This window comes from Vigna unguiculata, chromosome 6 (assembly GCF_004118075.2).
Source record: "Vigna unguiculata cultivar IT97K-499-35 chromosome 6, ASM411807v1, whole genome shotgun sequence".
In the NCBI taxonomy this organism is placed as follows: Eukaryota; Viridiplantae; Streptophyta; class Magnoliopsida; order Fabales; family Fabaceae; genus Vigna; species Vigna unguiculata.
This window is the reverse complement of record NC_040284.1, coordinates 29409560-29429576: the sequence shown is the minus strand read 5'-3', so window position 1 is coordinate 29429576 and position 20017 is coordinate 29409560. Positions and strand designations below refer to the sequence as shown.

At 28.4% G+C, this 20017-nt stretch overlaps 1 protein-coding gene across 1 annotated transcript; it reads right to left on the bottom strand.

The window, feature by feature from the left end:
• Positions 1 to 880: 880 nt before the first annotated feature.
• On the bottom strand, positions 881 to 4981 carry LOC114188652 (probable 1-deoxy-D-xylulose-5-phosphate synthase, chloroplastic). Its single transcript, XM_028077226.1, has 10 exons — positions 4700 to 4981; positions 4352 to 4480; positions 4058 to 4222; positions 3827 to 3977; positions 3070 to 3341; positions 2706 to 2979; positions 2270 to 2577; positions 1859 to 2140; positions 1482 to 1766; positions 881 to 1384 (listed from the first exon to the last, which is right to left on the bottom strand). Exons 1-10 carry the CDS (start codon positions 4844 to 4846, stop codon positions 1235 to 1237), a joined length of 2163 nt encoding a protein of 720 aa, XP_027933027.1. The 5' UTR covers positions 4847 to 4981; the 3' UTR covers positions 881 to 1234.
• Positions 4982 to 20017: the final 15036 nt, after the last annotated feature.

The window sequence follows — 20017 nt, the reverse complement described above, 5'->3', positions numbered from 1 at the left end:
TATTGAATTGTACTCGGTGGTATAAGTTGCAAGTAGTCCATGAAATCCGTGGAAAAGATTTAACATGCATGATTGTGCAAATCCATTGTAAGAAAACCCGCACTAAAAATTTAGACAAAAAATTCAAACTCACACCTACCGCAAGTTACACATATAATCCGTGAATTTTTATTCAAATATCCAACCCTAATTTTTTTACATTAACATTAACCAATTTAAATTGTGATTTTTTTAATTATCATATTCCTAAAAACTTTTTATAAAGAAATATTAAAAATCAAACTCGTCATATATGTGAAAAAAAAATAAAAATAAAAATAAAAACCTAGAACCTAGAACCTAAAAACAAGAAACAAGTATTTTAAGAAAATATAGAATTACAAATAAGAGAATGCATATGATATTGAAATAAATATTTTATTGACTTTTGTTATATTATCTATGTTATTATAAGTTGATCATCAAGTGATTTCACATCAATCGCTTTCTTTGAAAATTAAGAATTGGAAGTTATCTGATTCACTAATAATTTATAGAGCACTATAAATTATAAGGAATGGTTAATATGGAGAAAATTCCACGCGTTTTTATTATTTTTTTCAAAGAAAATAAGTCAATAATAAAGAATGCGGCAAAAAGAATACATGGTGTGTTACTAGCATTTTAATATTAATTGAGATGGTAGCTGACTAGTTGGCACTTTAACTAATACAAATGCAAGTGTTCATAATATGTTTGAAGTTGAGATGAAGTAAATTCAAACCCATGAGTTAACTGGTTTAGATTGATTCAAATTTTCTTGAAATTTTATTATAATTTCTTTAGGTAAATAATAGCAAAATTTATAAAAATAAATAGTATGGAACGCCATGAAGAGAGATTGATGAAAAACAAATAAGAAAAAAACTGCATGATTGAATATGATTGGTCTGAATCGATCTCCATTTAATCTAATTGGTTTGGTTCGCCCGAATGATTTGGATTCGGATTCGGGTGAGATTCACTTAAGCTAAAATCCAAACCAGAATTTATTGGTTTGATGGTTTGGTCTGGATTCTCAAGCTGGTCAGATTCTTTCAAACCAACCACTGAAGTCCTACCCAATAAACACCTTCCTAATGCATCTTCCATGTGTATTATTTTTATACAAACATCCTTGTATTACACTAGGAGAATCATGGTACTTTTTACACTGGGGGAATCAAAAGTTGAACCCAAATCCTTTGCATTTCTTTCATGTCATGACCTCTAGTGCCTCCCTTGTTTGTCCAAGTAAATTGAACACTGTTGCTGCTATGTGAGATGGTGTAAGACCAGCTGCCTTCAATTGATCTGCTGGTGATCCATGATCAATGTAACAATCAGGAAGAACCATTGGCCTCCACTGCAGTTGTAAAACAAACCCACATCAGTTTTCAGATGCAAATTCATAAACATTCATAAAAAGATGATAAAACTATATCATGGATCACAATTTTTACCTTCAACTTTCCATCAAGAAGGCCACCAAGGGCCAAGAACTGAGCAACATGGGATCCAAATCCACCTATTGATCCTTCTTCCACAGTGATCAAAAGCTCGTGTGTTTTTGCAAGGCTGCTGACGAGGGAATGATCCAATGGCTTGCAGAAACGAGCATCCGCCACTGTTACCTGCAAACCATGATGTTCCAACAAGGAAGCAGCAGCCATACAGTTCTGAACAGCTGATCCATATCCCAACAAGGCCACTCTTTCCCCTTCAACCAGTATCCTACCTTTTCCAATCTGTTCAAATGTCACAGCAAATGGTTACTATAATGTTCAAATGTTGGGTTCCTAATTTTCTCCATAAGGGTATCTCTACAATCCTAACTTACCTCAAGGGGAATGCCTTTATTCCCTGGTGGTAGTTCAACACCAATACCATTTCCCCTCGGATAGCGGAAACAACTGGGTCGATCATCAATGGCAGCAGCAGTGGCAACCATGTGAAAAAGCTCTGCTTCATCAGAGGGAGCCATCACCACCATGTTAGGGAGGCATGCCATGTAAGTGACATCAAATGCACCGCAGTGTGTGGGACCATCAGCTCCAACTAATCCGGCTCTGTCCAATGCAAATCTTACTGGCAGCTTCTGCAAATCTACATCGTGCACCACCTAGAAATGGACATTGAACACATGTTTAACATTTATTGTAAAGATAACCATATACGCTAAACTTGTCTAGACCATTGATAACAGTAATCAAAAGACAAAGATGTCTGAGGGTTGTTATATCATGCTTACCTGGTCATAAGCTCTCTGCAGGAATGATGAGTAAATTGCACAAAAAGGCTTCAGACCTTCACAAGCCAGACCCGCTGCAAATGTAACTGCATGCTGTTCTGCTATCCCCACATCAAAGCATCTCGTAGGGAAACGGCGGAGGAAGATGTTCATACCGGTTCCACCACCCATTGCAGCATGGATTCCAACAATGTCTTTGTCAGCTTCCGCTTCTGCAACCAAAGCCTCTGCAAAGTATGTTGTGTATGATTGGGTGGTAGCCTGGGCTTTGAATTGTTTCCCAGTTGCAGGATCAAACTTCGCTACTCCTGCAAAATCACGGTGATGAACAGAAAGTGTCCAAAGCAACAAATTAGACTTCATGTTTTTGTCTTTTACGGCTTGGAGGGATTTGGTCCATTCAAAGACAGTAAAAAATTTGAGATGTCTCATTTACCATGGTACTTGTCTGCTGCTCTTTCTGCATATGGATATCCACGGCCTTTTTCAGTGACAACATGGATCAGCACAGGACCAGTTGTTTTAGTACTTTTAACTTCATTGAGAATGGCAACAAGATCATCTATGCTGTGACCATCAACAGGACCTATGTAGTAAAGTCCAAGCTCTTCAAATAGTGTTGATCCAGAACCGCTGATCATGCCACGGGCATATTCATCAACCTTTGCAGCTATCTCGTGCATTGGGCCACCAATTTGTTTAGTCACTCCCTGCAAAAAACTCATTTAGTACAGAATCAGTATCACTAAGACTTTGCAGCTGCACAAGTTCTCATAGAGCATCTGAACTGTGTTGCTCACCTTAGCAACCTCTCTCAGTTCTCTCAGAGGTCTGTTTGATTGTAACTTACTGAGAGCACTACTCAAAGCACCTACAGGTGGTATGGGACCATCAAGATTAGCAGTTGGTAGTGAGACCTGCTTGTTGTCATTTAGAATTACAATCATGTCGGAATCAAGATATCCAGCGTTGTTCATGGCTTCATAAGCTTGACCAGCCGTCATGGCCCCGTCACCTATAACTGCAACCACGTTGTTCTTGTCTCCTTTCAGATCCCTCCCAATAGCCATTCCTGTTTATGCAGAAAAAGAACATGCAAAAGTTATAGCCTAAAAACACACAAAAAAAATATCATCTTGCGCATTACTGTCAAGAATTGTGTAATCCGGACAAAAATATCTATAAATCTTGGATGCATAAATGCATAAAACCAAGTCATGGGTTTCAAAGGTTCAACAAGAGAGATTATTTCTGATTTATCAGACTCAACTAAATGAACTGATTGATTGAATACAATAAAATCTTTAATTTCATATCTAGGATTTAAATTAATGAAATAAAGTATGCCATTTCCCGGTGATGCAGAAAGAAATATCTGTAAAAAATGTGATCAATTTCTTGAAATTATGCTCGATCTCAAATCCCCAATTAATACTTTGGGAGTAGAGCACACTTCAACTCCCAAATGTACAATTCATATAATATTTTAACTCATTGTTTGCATGAGTTAAGTCCTAAAAGACTATTAAAATCACCATCAACAAATAGAAGATTTACCTAGTGCTGCCGATATTGTTGTAGAACTGTGACCAGTGCCAAAATGATCATGTTCACTCTCGGAGCGTTTGGTAAACCCGGCTAGTCCATCTGTTTGCCTCATGGTATGCATCATATCCCTTCTACCGGTAAGTATCTTGTGTGGATAAGACTGAAAAATCCATACAAAATTGTTTAATTGACCTAGTGTCACTCAAAAATAAAAATGCAGCTGAAGATAAAAAATCAAACCTGATGACCAACATCCCACAAGATTTTGTCTTTGGGAGAATTGAAAACATAGTGAAGGGCAACAGTGAGTTCCACAACACCAAGACTTGATCCCAAATGTCCTCCGGTTCTAGAAACATGGAAAATAACATCAGAGCGCAGCTCCTCCGCAAGCTGGTTCAATTCCTGCATCAATGCTCAGATTATAAGAATCAACTTTTCACACACCCATGACATTTTTCTTCCATGTTGCATGATATGAAACATAAGTCACACAAACATATAGATATATATTTATGTTTACAATCATTGTACCTTGGTAGAGAGATTCTTCATGTGGATTGGATAGTTTATGGTGTCCAGCAGAGGAGTTGGTGGTTTCTTTGAATGATACTCCCCCATCTCCGATAGCGATGCACATACCCCACTTCGCCTTTTCCTCCCCTGCATCAATCCAAAACATGACCAGCATTTCTGTCAGCATGTCTGGTTTCAAAGACGAAAAAAAAGAAAAACAATGAAACAAAACGAGACAAAGACGAAACGGTCCAGGAACAAGAAGAGAGTGACTAAGCAGAATTGGGTGGATTGAAAGCTATGAAACTGACACCCTTTGAACCCATATGAGTTCCTTGCATGAAGAATAGACATGCATGTGCTCACCTGGCTGTGTCTGCGTGGGGATTGTGTGAGCAGATCTGTGCCCCACTGAGAGTGGGAAGAAGGCAAAGCTAAAGGGTTTGATGTTTTGGGATCAGAAGGTGTTGTGTGTCTGAGATTAAGAGGGAATGATAATGCAGAGAGAGCCATGGCAGAAGATACAGAGAAGGTAGAAGAAGATGAGAGTGTGGGAAGAGATGAAGGCGTGACTGTGTGAATAACAAGGTGGAAGAAGAAAAGACCTTCACTTCACAGCAGTGGCATTGATGTGTATTATAATGAATATAAATAAGGAGAGGGCGAGATGTGCAGAGAACTTAGAGGAAAAAAGTGCGGCAAAGGGAATAACCAAACAGGACCTTATTATTATTATTTTTTTTATTTTATTTAAAAGTAATTTTTATTACAATTTTGTTTTATAAAATTTCTTATTATTGTATAAAAACATACTAAATCCTGGTAGGTATAAGTATAGTTGTATGAACAAAAAAACGTGTTCAAATTTCCAACATGCAAATTTCAAAGTGTCCGTCCATTGTGTCTATTGTGTTTGATGAGTGGAAGCACTCGGTTTCCTCATTGGGCCACGTCAGCAACGGATAGAATGATAGATATATCTCCCCAAATACATGTAAGTCGAAATATGTATAAAAAAACTCCATGCCGTTATTTTTTTTTCTTGTATATACTAATATTTTTTTATTTACTAAAATAATGAAACTCTTTTTTGTTTACTTAGCTATCTAAAAATATACTCCTTCTATATCTTTATCTTTATATCTTTGTTTTCTTTTTCTTTTCTTATTTGAAACATCAGTTATCCATAGACAGATTTCTCACTTTTGTATACTTTTGTATGTATGCTCGTTTACATGAAGAATTTTGATAATTTTTTTTTTTGTTAAAAATTAGTTTTTTTAAAGTAATTATTTGGTTTAGTTTTTAATAAATATATTTTCAATGAGTATAAATATATTAATGTTTTTAGTTTTTTTTTTTACTTTTTATAGCAACATTTTTTTGGAAGGAATTTTTTTTAATAAAGATACCCATGTTAATATTTTTATTTACTTGTTTTTATTTAATTTTCTTAACAATGTTATATTTTTATTTAACTTTTTATAACAACATATTTTTATAAATGTTCTCTTTATTTAACTTTTTAGATAATTTTGTCCAGGAATTTGTTAAATAAAATATAGTGATGCTAATATTTATTTAATTTAATTATTTTGTTATGATATTTAATTTTATACTAATTTATTTAAATTTAACCGATTTTATAAAATTGTTGAATTGTTGTGTAATGTGTAAATTTTTTAGAAGAAATTTTAATAAAAATTATATTCATTAAAAATTTTGAATTGGATTTGGATTAAATTGAGTATAATGGCTATAAATTCAATCATTTTCATTATATTTGTTTGTTTATTAGGAATTTTTTTTACTATATTTGTTAATTTGAACTTTCTAAGAGGTAAGGAATTTTTTAAAATAATAAATTTTTATATATAAAATATTTGTTTCTTTTTATTAAATTATTTCATTAGGACATATTTTAATGATTTTGAACTGTTTTTATTATTTGTAATAATTCTTAATTTTTAAAGTGAATAATATTTATAGTTCTGACTATTAATATTTTTTTAGTATCAACTTGATAATTACATTTATTAATAAATTTCTCATCTTTTGAAATGAAATTTATTGTTTTCAGTTGTCATGTATTTTCGTTGTCATCGTCATTATCTCCTGCAAGTTTTTTGATTTACGAGACTAATACTGTTGAGTTAATCAATTACATATTTACTTTTAGATTTATTTATTAATATATTGTGGTAGTAGTTGAACCTAGGTCCAAAGTGATTATTTCAAGAAGTTCTGTTCAGTGTCTTAAATGTTAGTCATAATTATTGAATTTTTTGATGTTCAACACTTGTCATGCGTTTGGTAAGATAATTTTAATTGACTTGTGTGGATATGGGTTAAGGAGATACCATTTAACAACACACATTTTGATCTTTTACATACATCTGTAAGAAACATTATGTGTTGCAAGTTCGAAATTTGTGATCTGGTTCTTTTCTAGAGAAGTTACGAGCACAGCATCTATGAATGAAAAATTCATGCGCATGTTGTTAAGGAGGAAAATGAAAAATCAGGGTGGGTTGTTGTTGTTGTTAAAGTTGGTGCTCCTTTCTCTCCTCGCATGTTCTTTTCTTGTTCCATCTTCTGTCACAACCATATGTAATAATACACTTGTCTCTTTCTCTTTCCTCAACTCACCAATCATTTTCCCTCACCTTTTCTGTTTCTGAATTCTGTTTTACCAATTAGTTCCAACTTAATCACTGATTTCAACTTTTGACATGCATGTATACACATATATCATAGCAGCAATGGTGGTCCATGTGCACATGGAAAATCTCTGGACAACCTTCACTCTCTTAGGGATGCTAAAACCACCCCACACTCCCCCCTCACATATTCTAGATAACGTTCCTAATAAATATAAAATCTACATTTTAAATAGGATATTCGGTGTAATAGTAATAGATATACTTTTAAGTTACCCGAGATGAGAGAGTTCAGTGATTTGAATATAAGAAGACTCGAATTTATTAAAATTTAGAGTTTGAAACATGGGAATGATGGTTCATTATCGGTTTTACAGTAAACATCAATGTTTTCATTTTAAGTTTTGATGATAAAATTATTGTGGATCATCATATATTAAAATGGTTAACATAGATTCTTTCACGGTTTTCTTTCAAAATTTTTCAAGAATAAAAAAAAAATATTTAAACCATCTTAAATTTTAACTTCTAAATTATGTAAATTACATATTATAATCAATAAATCTAAACAAATTAAGGTATTATAATTATCAATTCCATTCGTACAAACTAACCTATCCTACGTTATTATCTTAATATTACTTACCCTCAACATTAATATTTGTTTTCACCGTGAAAACACTTAAAATCAATTTTTAAAATCAATGTATGTTAATAATTTTTTTGAAAACGTCCAAAATTAATTTCTAAAGTCAATTGTAGATGAACAATTCATATAAAAGAGAAATAACTCTCTCTAATTTCTTCACGAGACAAAATTGATTTTTCCCATAAAATAAAATTATTTTTTTCACGGTGTTTCCAAATACAGCCTAAATAATTTAGATATGAGTTTTTTTATAATAGTAAAATAATAATAAAAATAAGAAATGACGTGACATTCAAATTAATAGACATAGAGAAAGAGAATGATGAATTTGTGAGTTGTAGGTCCTCTTATGGAGACAAATTAGAGTAATGAATGGATGATAGTACTCTTTGGTTGTTGGGTTTTCTTCCATCTTCCTTCTGCCAACAACACTCTCTCCCCCATTATTTATATATTTGCAGTTGCTATAGTTTCTAAGTATTTTTTTAAATAATAAAAATTCTTTAAAATGAATTATGAAAAGGGAAAAAAAGTATTATAATAATTTTAATTTATAAAATAGTGTTAGATGGTATTATGCACTACTTTTTGAATAATGTACATTTCATCGTCATGCGGCACCTATATGCATAAATCTACTTTAATCAATCAAACTTTTCAAAAGTAAAAATGTTTATGTTATTTAACTTTAATGTTTTAGTGTAAAAATATTTGACTCCAATGTCAAAATAAGAATAATATTTTTATTTAACCATTTATACAACAAACAAAATTAAAAGAAAAAATAGCACGTGCAATGTTCCGATACGACTACCCAAATATAATGTGATACAGACAAATAACATCTTCACAATATAATGTGATACTATTATATATACTTATTTTCTTGCATTATATTAGCGATTTTACTTTTTCAATATAATATTAAATACATTTTAATGATATTAAATAAATGTATAGTAAATTTATTAAATTTAATAAATGCATATGTTCTTATTAATTATGACTCCGCATAGGAACTGTGTATTAAAATTTTATTAAATAAACGTTAAGTACTACACAACTAAATATTTAATAACTTTATATACACACCAAATAGACTATGATTTTATTGTTTTTTTAAATATAAGTTTGCGAAATCAATTTTAGACTCTCTTTTTTCGTCAAATGTTAATTTTTCTTTATTTTTCAATAAAGGCTACTCTTATTTTTCCATCAAGACTAATTGTTTTCTATTAATATTAGTGGTCTTTTTTAATTGATAGTAAGTGGATTTTTTAATTAATATTATTTTTAGTTGATATTAATTGGGATTATATTAGTACCAACAATTTTTTTTTATTATTACAAATAAAAACACATGTAAAAGAAAATTATTTACTTCCTAGATAGTTTTATAATTAACAAAGTGATTAAGTTAAAAAATGTTAAATTAAAAAAAAAATTGTAAAATTTAAAGAAAAATTATTTAAAAGGTAAAATTGATAAAATAATTATTTTAATTTTAAAAAACATCTATTTATTTAAAAGGTAAAATTAGAAAACAAATATTTATAAAAAAGGATAATCCATTGATATATAGGTATAGATAGACTAAGATTATTTCTCCATCTACATTAGTTAATATTTTCTCAATCAACAATATTGAAAATATAAAGTCGGAGTATAAAATAGATAACTAAATGAAAGAAAATAAATTGAATTTTTTCTTTTATATTTTCATCAAATAATACAACATCTTATTGACAATCTATATAATTATATATTTTGAAAGTTCTAAATAAATCAAACTTCATTATTTCCTTAAAATATAAAAATTTAATAAAAAATATCACAATTATTAATAACAAAAAAATCAATATAAAATACACGAAAAAAAGTTGATAAAAGTGATAAAATTATAATGTTCAAACAGTGAAATATGTAAATTTTTCTAAAGAAGAAACATACAAAATATTAGTATCAATGAAATATGAAAATTTTTATATAAAATATCTAACATTATTATTAAATAAAAATCTTAGACGATAAATTTATAAGTATTATAATTATTTATATTAATACTTTTTACTCAATATATAAATTTCAATATCAAATCCCTAACATAAACAAGCTATTTAATTATATAAAAGCAAAACGATAAACTATAGTTATCGGAAAGGAAATATTTGTAATTTCAGGAGTTGACCTGTGAGAAATATGATTCCAATTCGATAAATGCCTTTGTATCTGTAATTGTTCATGAATCTATATCCGTCGATCCCATTTTCAGAGTAGAAAAAGAAAATTTCCAAAGATGCATGTGCCTCCTCTGTCGATTGATGTTCGATGGAATCCCAACCATGAAATTCAGTGGATACAACAAAACTTTACCAAATTTTCTTCAAATAAATAAGACAAAGCTCATCAAAATATCACCACAATTGAGAAAATTGACGTGTACACTTCCCACAATAAACAATATCCACATGTTATTACCAACTTTTATCAAATAATATAAACATAATTTAATTAGTCAGATGATACTCACTTTTATTTAGATATGTCAGTTCGGTACCTGTTTTTTTTAGAAAGATATCAATTGAGTCCAAAATTTTGAAAAAATACCTCAATTAGGTAATTTTCAACAAAAAATTATTAACATCGTTAATGATATTAATATTTAAAATGACTTACAAAATTAATTATTAATATTTATGTTAAAATTTAATGATAAAAATTATGAATTAAGTTAACGGCTTTAATAAATTTTGTCTAAAAGAGATCTGATTAAGACATTTTTTCAAAAGTTTGCACTAGATTGACACATTTTTAAAAACAACTACCAGACTGACACATCTGAACAAAAATGGATATCATCCTACTAATTAAACCTAAAAATATAGATATTAAAAATATTTTGGTATCCACTAATTTTCTCAACGAAATAAATCTTGAACATTTTTTTGTGATTGGAGTTTGATAAGCATTGGATTCGAACTTGTTCATGAAACACATTGCATTAAGGTTCGACTTGCCTCTTTCAGTCACCATGTTCAGACATATATTTGTATTGTTTGACCAACTGAATAATAGAAATATCGTACATGCACACATTAGTAGCCATGGTTGTTTTAAGAATATAGACTCAAATCTAATCACATGTCATACACATTTAATTGTGCCACCTAATCTAAACATCATATATACCTAAGATTTTCCTTACATCATTGCCTTATTGTTACGTATGTGTCCTAATCAATAAAGTTGTTCTTAACATTTGTTTGTAAATGGAAACATTATTTTATTGTATAATTAAAATTTAAGAAACAATAATCATTTCTATTTTTTTTTAAATATCATGATATCTTTTGCCGATGTTTTTTAAAAGGACAATGATGTTTTAATTACTAAATTTTTACAATTTTTTCTTATAATATGATGTGACATCTTTTAAATGATTTTGAAATATTGAGAATGAGAAAATAAAAAAATGAAAAATCACTTAAAAGATATCACCTAAAATTATAAAAAAAGATTGTCAAAATTTAATAGTCAAAAAATCATAATTCTTTTGAAAAATCCGACTTCTATTTCCGGTAGGACAATTTGGTTTTGTAAAAACATTTATTAGCTAAATTCTTTGCCAGAGCTCATAATTAACAATTAATGTGTTTGGTTTATCATTTGGGAAGATTGAATCTACGTCTACATGAAGAAAAATAAAGGTTTCTTTCATTTCTCTTTAAAGCTCTTGCTAACACAAAAATGGAAATCTATGAACGTAAAGAATTTAAGTGGATTGTACCTGATTTTCAAAGTTACTCAACTTTCAAACTTGTTTAATCAATTACAGTAGGTTGAGTTGATTATGTACTTAAGGTTAAATTTTATTTAGCTTATCTAATTTAAATTATATTAAATAAAAAAGCCTTATCAAACTCAGACCAAATGGATTCAATATACTACGACCATACAATGAATACAAATATTATTTATCTAATAACAATTATATATTATATCTTACAAGTATTATTTGTATATGCATTATAAGTATGCTTGTTAACTTATAAAGTTATTTTAAATATGATTTAATTTAATTTGTATTGTGAATGAAGATAGGACGAGAGGATATAAGTTTGATTATCTTTAATATTAAATAATATAGTTAACAAATTTGCGTTTGATTAATGAAAGATTTATCAAATTTTGATACGGAACATCCTCGCGGTTGACTTTTATTTTAGTAGATCAAATTCTATATTATATCAAATTTGTTATTTATGAATTCAGATATAAAGTATATATCATATTATATTATCCTATGATTTAATGCTGTGTAATATATTCAAACTTATGTCCATGGTGATGTGAAACATGTTGAAGTCCACCTTTCAACAACCTTAAATATATTACTTTCACCATCATGCATGCCTCGTATTCAACTTAATATTTCTTGCAATAAATAGGTATTTTTTTTTTGTTTATTCTTTATTTCTTTTTCTTTCTTTTATTGGGAGTGTTTCCATGTCACTGTCTACAAAAACATGTTAATTTCATCTAATCAAACAAGCAAAGACTACTGCAATAACCAAAACGAGTAGCTTAAAGGTTGTTTGAAAAAATGGGTAGTTGAGCATTAATAATAATAATTTCTTATTAAAAGTTCTCAAACTATATGATCTCACTTTTAAAAAACTTATATCTTAATTCTTTTTTTAAATAATTTCGTAAAATCCACACTTTTATAATTTTTATTTTCATTTTATTGTATGTTAAATATATCTTATTTGAAACATATTCAATTCCATTTGAGAAGTCGTATTTTTACTATTATTTTATATAAACATTTGTAAAAAATGTTTTTTTTTTATGTAATGTTCCTTCTTTCTTAGCTTTCACACAAATACACAAACAAAGGCAAATTTGATAATAAAGAAGGAAATTTCTACATAGAGTTTGATAATGAAGTATTGATTTGTAGGGTTTCAAGTTTTGAGTGATAAAATAAAGTTTTTGGTGTAGTAATTCAATCTGTTTTTCAAAATTTAAGTTGTCCACAAGATTCTACAGGAAGCTAACTTTTTTTTGATAAAAAAAAATACCATTTTCAAATTTTTTTTCCAATTACTTCTGCCGGATTTTCTTAAAAGTTTATCAAAATATTTTTTATAATAATCGTTTAATTAAATTATTTCTTCATATATGACTATGTTATATGAAAAAAAGAAAGAATAAGACGATGTACTCTGATACATATTACTTTTGGTGATTTCTCATTTCTGAAATTAATTTTTTAATAATGAAAAATATATTTAAAAAGACATATATAATTATATCTAACGACATGTTATTTAAAAAAGTGGTCAGTGGATTATTTGCATTTTCTATATAATAAGTATTTCTTTAATAATTATATTAATATTTTACTTTATTTTATTATGCTTATAAGGAACTAAGCTCAAAAAGTTTAGTTTCTTCACAGGGCATTTCTTCCTGCATCCAATAAAACCTAATAAAACCTGCAATTCCCGATTACTAAAAATATAATAAAAGTTTTTAAAAACTTTCAGTATTGAATGTTTCATAAAAAGTATTTTGAAATCCAAAAATAGTTTGATGAAGATGTATCGGAAATATAAAATAATTTTTTGAAATAGATATTTGAGAAGATATTAGTCACAAGGGGGATCCGGAATGCATGATACCCTAGTTGAATTCTCTGCACTGCTATGCCACTTTTATTGCATCGTTTTTGGAGAAACATTTGTATTGGGTCTTCCATTTTGGCCCAACCACTGCGTTCCTTGGCAAAGATGAAATTTGCAGGCATTGACTCATGCAACAGAACAGACCATACTTCTTGATATGTCTTATTATTCACTCATTTCTCACTGCTTTATTGCACTTTCTTCTCTTTTTTCGTCAAATTAATTAATTTTCTAATATATAATTAGTACATATTTGATCTCCAAATTAATTAATAATTAAATGAGAATCAATTAACATTTGTTTTTCATGAGTAATTGGAACGCCAAATAGAAACGTTGCTCAAAAACGATGCAAACGCAGAAGTAGTGCTGGGAATTGAAGCATGGCATCATGCATTCCGGATTCCCACTGCGGGAAGTCATTTTGTTTTTAATATTTTGGAATAGACAGCTCGTTCTGAATTTCATAATACTTTTCAGAATATTTAATTTAACTTAGAATCAGTGTTTTACAAGATATTTCTGAATTTGAAATTATTTTTCAAAATATATATTTCAAAAAATGTTTTTATATTTTGGATAGGGTATTTTGAAAAATATTTTCAGATTTGAAAATATTTTCCAAGACATTTAATATGAAAAACTTAAAAAGAAAAAGTGTACAATTTTGTATTACATTTTTAACAAGGAATCATTTAAAAAATGCAAGTTTTATGGGCTGCAGAAAGAAAAAAAATGGGTGCAGAAATAAATGACCCTCTTTATATGGGTTTGGGTAAGGCAAACACCTTCTTACCATACTTTAAGCAATTGTTTATTGCATCCAATAAATGTTTCCTGGCCTTTTGAATTATAATAATACGTAAAGATAATTTTTTTTATTTTATATTTTATAATACCAGTTTTATTTTTAATTATTTTATAAATAATTTATTTTTAATTTTTATTCTAAGAATCTCTTTTAACTTAAATTATTATTTTAAATTTTTTTATATATCTTATTTTTTTTAATTTTAAATTTAATAACTATTTTAAAAATTAATTATATATTTATTATTAATTCTAACTTAAAAATGCGAACATACTAGCACATAGTTATAATAATTATTATTATTATTCGAATTTCATAATATTAATAAAAATAACAAATGATATTTTTTGTGGTTTTATCCACAGAACTATAATTTTTATTATTCGATTTTTATAATATTGATAAATAATAACAAATGATAATTTTTCTGGTTTTATCCATAGAACTACAATTTATTTTTAAGTTTTATGATTCTGATAATTTTTCGTGTATATATATATTATTGAAATTTATAATTTTTTTAATGTATATATTATCTATAATAATATATAAAGAAATACTATTTTTTGTTTCATATTTTGTTATTCCAATTTTACCTTTAAATATTATTTTATAAATAGTTTACTTTTAACCATTAGTCTAAAAATCTCTTTTGTCTTCAACAGTTATTTTAAAAATTTCTCTTATGTATATATTTTATTTTTCTAATTTTACGTTTAACAATTATTTTAAAAATTTATTATATATTTTTTATTGAACTTAACCGAATCGAATTGAACTGAATCGAACCAAACCAAACCAAACCAAACCACACCGAAACAAACCAGACCAATCTGAATCAAATTGAACTGAACCGAACCAGACCAGACCAAACCGAATCAAACTAAATCGAACCGCACTGAACCAAAAATGAACCAGACCAGACCGAGTCGAACCAAACTGGACCAGACCGAACCAAACCGAAACGAACCAGACCAGACCAATTCGAACTGAACCGAACCGCACTGAACCGAAATGAACCGGACCAAACGGGATCGAACTGAACCAAACCAAATCGTACTAAACCAAACCAAATTGGACAGAACCGAATTGAACCATACTGATCCAAACCAGACCAAACCAAACCAAATTGAACCGAATCTAACCAAACTGAATTGAAATACTCTTTAGTTGTGTTGAATTTTAAAACAACTTCAAAAAAGGGGGAAAAAATTTTAAGGAAAATTTTACACTTTCATAATTAATTAATATAAAGCAAAAGTATATTTGCTTTGTAATGTTGACACAAAATTTCATACCCAAAAGTTTTTACAGCACCAACACTGCAATCGTAAGGTCCATCTTAAACAATTGAAACATAATGTTTTTCCCAAATTAAATATAGTCAGTGTATAAACAATAACATAAAAAAACTGCATTGAACTGTTAGTTAGGGTTAAGATTCAAAATAAGACATACCACTTTGGTGGGGTGTGAGGTGTTATAATTGCAGTGAAGGTAGGTGGGATGACAAGAGCAAGACTACATGACCTTATATAGTAATGTCGGGGATGAGAAGCTCATGATCATTGTCTCAATGGTGGTGATTGAATTAAAAAATAAAAAATGGAGTGTGCACAATGTTTAGGATATAGGCCATTGAAGAGAAGGGAAAAAATAAAATACATAATTTAATTAGTGAGAAGTTAACCAATAGAAGTTCAGCTTTTTAAAAATAAACGGTAAAATAATACGATTTAATATTTAATTTTTTTTACTATAATATATAATTTTTATTAAAAATAGTTTTTTTTTACTTTAATATAATACATATAATTATAGTTAAGTTTAGTTAGATTAATTTTGTTCATCTATAACAATATATAAAGAGGATACTCTCTTTTGTCTTCATATTTCATCATTCCAATTTTACCCTTAATTATTATTTAAAAAACTAATTATTTTATAAATAGTTTACTTTTAACCGTTAATCTAAACACCTTTTTTTTGTCTTCAACAGTTTTTTTAAAAACATCTCTTGTGTACATATTTTATTTTTTTAATTTTACGTTTAACAACAATTTTAAAAATTCATTATATATTATTTATTGAACTGAACCGAATCGAATTGAACTGAACTGAACAGGATCAGACTGAACTGAACTGAACCGGATCGGACCAAACCGAAACGAACTGAACCGAACTAAACCGAAACGACCGGACCAGACCAAACTGAATCGAAACGAAATGAACCGGACCAAACTGAACCGAATCGCACTGAACTGAAACGAACCAGACCAGACGAACTGAACTGAACCACACTAAATTGAACTGAATTGGACTGAACCGAATCAAACCACACTGAACCGGACTGCACTAAACTGAACCGGACCACACCGAACTTAACCAAACCAAACCAAACCAAACCAAATTGAACCGAACCAAACCAAATTGAACTGAAATACTCTTTAGTTGTGCTTCATTTTAAAACACCTTAAAAAAAAGAGGAGAAAATTTAAAAGAAAATTTTACACTTTCATAATTAATTAATATAGAGCAAAAGAATAGTCACTTTGTAATGTGCGCACAAAAAAATGTAATACGTACAAGTTTTTTCAGCACTAACATCACAATCGTAATGTCCCTCTTAAATAATTGAAACATAATGTTTTTCCCCAAATTAAATATAGCAAGTGTATAAATAATAACATAAACAAACTGTATATTTTCAATGAAAAAAAAAATCCAAAGGACAAGCTTGAATTGGTTTGTATTCGCCTTTCACAAAAATAACTATTTTGTCAAAGTGGAGAACATAGAGTTCCGAAATTGTTAAAAGCCAAAATATTTAAGAAAAATATTATAAGACGATGAAAAAAAATGTGAAATGGGAGTAGTGAAGCATTGAGTATAAAAAAAATGAGAAGAATGCAAAAGACATATAAGAGAAGGATAAAATGTTAGTTAAGAGGTTCAAAAAAAGACATACCAGTTGAGTGGGATGCGAGATGTTAAAATTGCAGTGAATGTGGTAAGGTGGGACGATGAGAGCAAGGCCACATGACCTTATATAGTAGTGACGAGGATGAGAAGCTCACGATCATTGTCTTAATGGTGGTGATTGAATTAAAAAATAAGTGTGCGCAGTATTTAGGATAAGATGTCATGGAAGAGAAATGAGAAAATAAAATACATAATTCAATTAGTGAGCAGTTAAAGGGTAGAAGTTCAATTTTTTTAAAAAATAAACAGTAAAACAATACTGTTTTATTTTTTTTACTTTAATATTTAATTTTTATTATTATTTTTTTGTTTACTTTAATATAATACAAATAATTATAGTTAAGTTTAGTTAGATTAATTTTGTTCATTCTAAAAGATAAAATAATTTTATACTAATGGTATATTCTTAAATATAAAGAGAAAATAGAAGAAACAAAAATCATAACAAAAGAATAACAAAAATAAGATACAACTAAAGGAAGATATCAAAGACATTTATGAGACCTATGTTATTATATTCGTCAAGTCAATTTTATCAAAAAAAATTTACAGAACAATCAATGTTTCATTTTAATATCTTTTATTTATTTTTTTAATTCCTTTATTATTTTTTAGCCTTTCATTAATTTTCTTTTTATTTCAAAAGGTCCAAAATGAACTTTTTACAATCTTGATTTATCTTAATAATTCCCTTTAAGGATACATTTGTATATGATTGAGCGTACAAATAATTTCATGCTATAATAAAAGTAATCAAGTCTACTACTATTACTATGAGAGATATTAATCTGTCCCAATGTAGATGTTAAATTTTGTCTAAAATAACTACAAATCTCTTCTACAGTGGCAAAAATATTAAGGGTAAATATCTAAAATTTATAAACCATTTTGAAAATTTTATTTAATAGACAACAACTAGACAATCAAATCAAAGAGATAAAGAAGCACATGACAATTTTTTTTTCCAGCAAGCACGTGACAATGTAAATGCAATAAGTATGAAAGAAGGAAATCTCTACTACATTTAAAGGTTAACCAACAAGTAGTTATAAAATATTTACAAGAAGAAATAAAAAATATATTTTCTATTGTATTAAAATAATGTCAACTGGTGATTGGTTGTGTCTATTCTTTATATATTGTTATAGATGAATGAAAAAGACTTTTTTTTTTGCACTCCTATGATTTATAACAACAGTCACATGTTTCAAAACAACCTTCTACACTTCCTAAAGGGACTTCAAGATTACCTATTCAACAAGATTTTTGGAACAAATTTTATGAAATTCTAAGAACATGATTTCCAAAATAGGGTTTTTGGAAGAAAATTTTTGAAATAGAATTTCTAAAGCATATGAAATACATTTTGTAAAGAGCTTTCTAGACCAGAGTTTTCAAAATAAGCTTTCCAGAACATATGAAATACTTTTTTAGATGAACTTTTCAGATCAAACTTTTCAAAACTTATAAGATGTAGTCTGAAATAGGATTTCAAGAACAAGATTTTTGATACAAATTATTCAGAACGAGTTTTCTTGAACAAGCTTCCCATAAATTATCATCGGTTTACACTTTCTCTTATTGCTTCCTCTCAAAAGGATTGCAGCAACAATGAAGAACGAAGGTGTAATGACAATGGCGACGGATGTGGAGGCTTGGTAGCCGTAATGACATGGTTCAACAAAGAAAGATATTTTAATATTTTTGCTTTTAGCATGAGAGTTAAACTTAACTCAAATTTCTATAAAATATTAAAACACACAGACGCAACAACGCTTATGTTTTTGCTACAAAAACAAAAATCATTACCAATCCATATTTGGTACAACAACAATCTTTGTGTTTATCAAAATATATGCATCAATAAGGTTATTACTATTTCTTCAATATTTGTATACCATTACATATACATTTAATGTCTCGTAAGTAAATAAAATATTCAATGATATTATTTAGTTCTTTAAAACTCAACAACTTATGGACCATGCATGTGTTCTACAAATAATTAAGAAGATTGCTTCAAAGGTAAATAAAGATTGTTTTTTATTATTTATACATAATTCAATTGCTACATAATATTTCTGTTATTTGCATATATATTAACAATAATATTTACTTTTTTAAAAATGCAGGGAAGCTGAAATACATCTTAGACATTAATCTTACGAAGTAGTAATTTACTGTTTTCTTTTTCAATCAATCTACATATACCCATCTTAAATTGTCATTGATGATTATCAATATTATACATGTAAATACATAAAAAAACCGAACACACATGCGTCACAGCACTATGTTTTCGCTAGTTGGTTATGAAGAACTTTATTTACAGAGTAAGGTTTCCATAATGCTCTTTTCTGAAGGCAATTTTTTTTGTTTATTTTAATACATTTTTTTTTGGAGGGCCGTTCATTGGGCCTATCATGGTAGTACTCATGGAGGGTTTTTTTTTTCCTGTATCTTTTTTTTTTTCTCTTCCTGCATCCCATTAAATTTATAATTTCCAAACTACCCGTACTTAAAATTACAATTAAAACCCTGCATTTCCCATTTTTCTTTTAATATTTATCTTCTAAAATACTTAATCCAAAAGATACCATTATATACTGGATGTTTCAAAATATATTTATCAATATATCTTTCCAAATACACAATTCAGATTATAAAAATATTTTCCACAATAATTGGGCTTGAATTCTTCTTATGGGCTTCATTTCTTTGTCTTGTGCTCTTTTCTTCCTATAATGAAGGGCCTTGTTATTTCTATCCAAAATGTTGCTATCAATAACTCTAACTTTTTAAAAAGAAAAAAATGTTTCTGACAAAAATATTTCGGACACCTGACACTCTTAATATCATCGGATTTTATCAACACCTACGATGAAAACATAT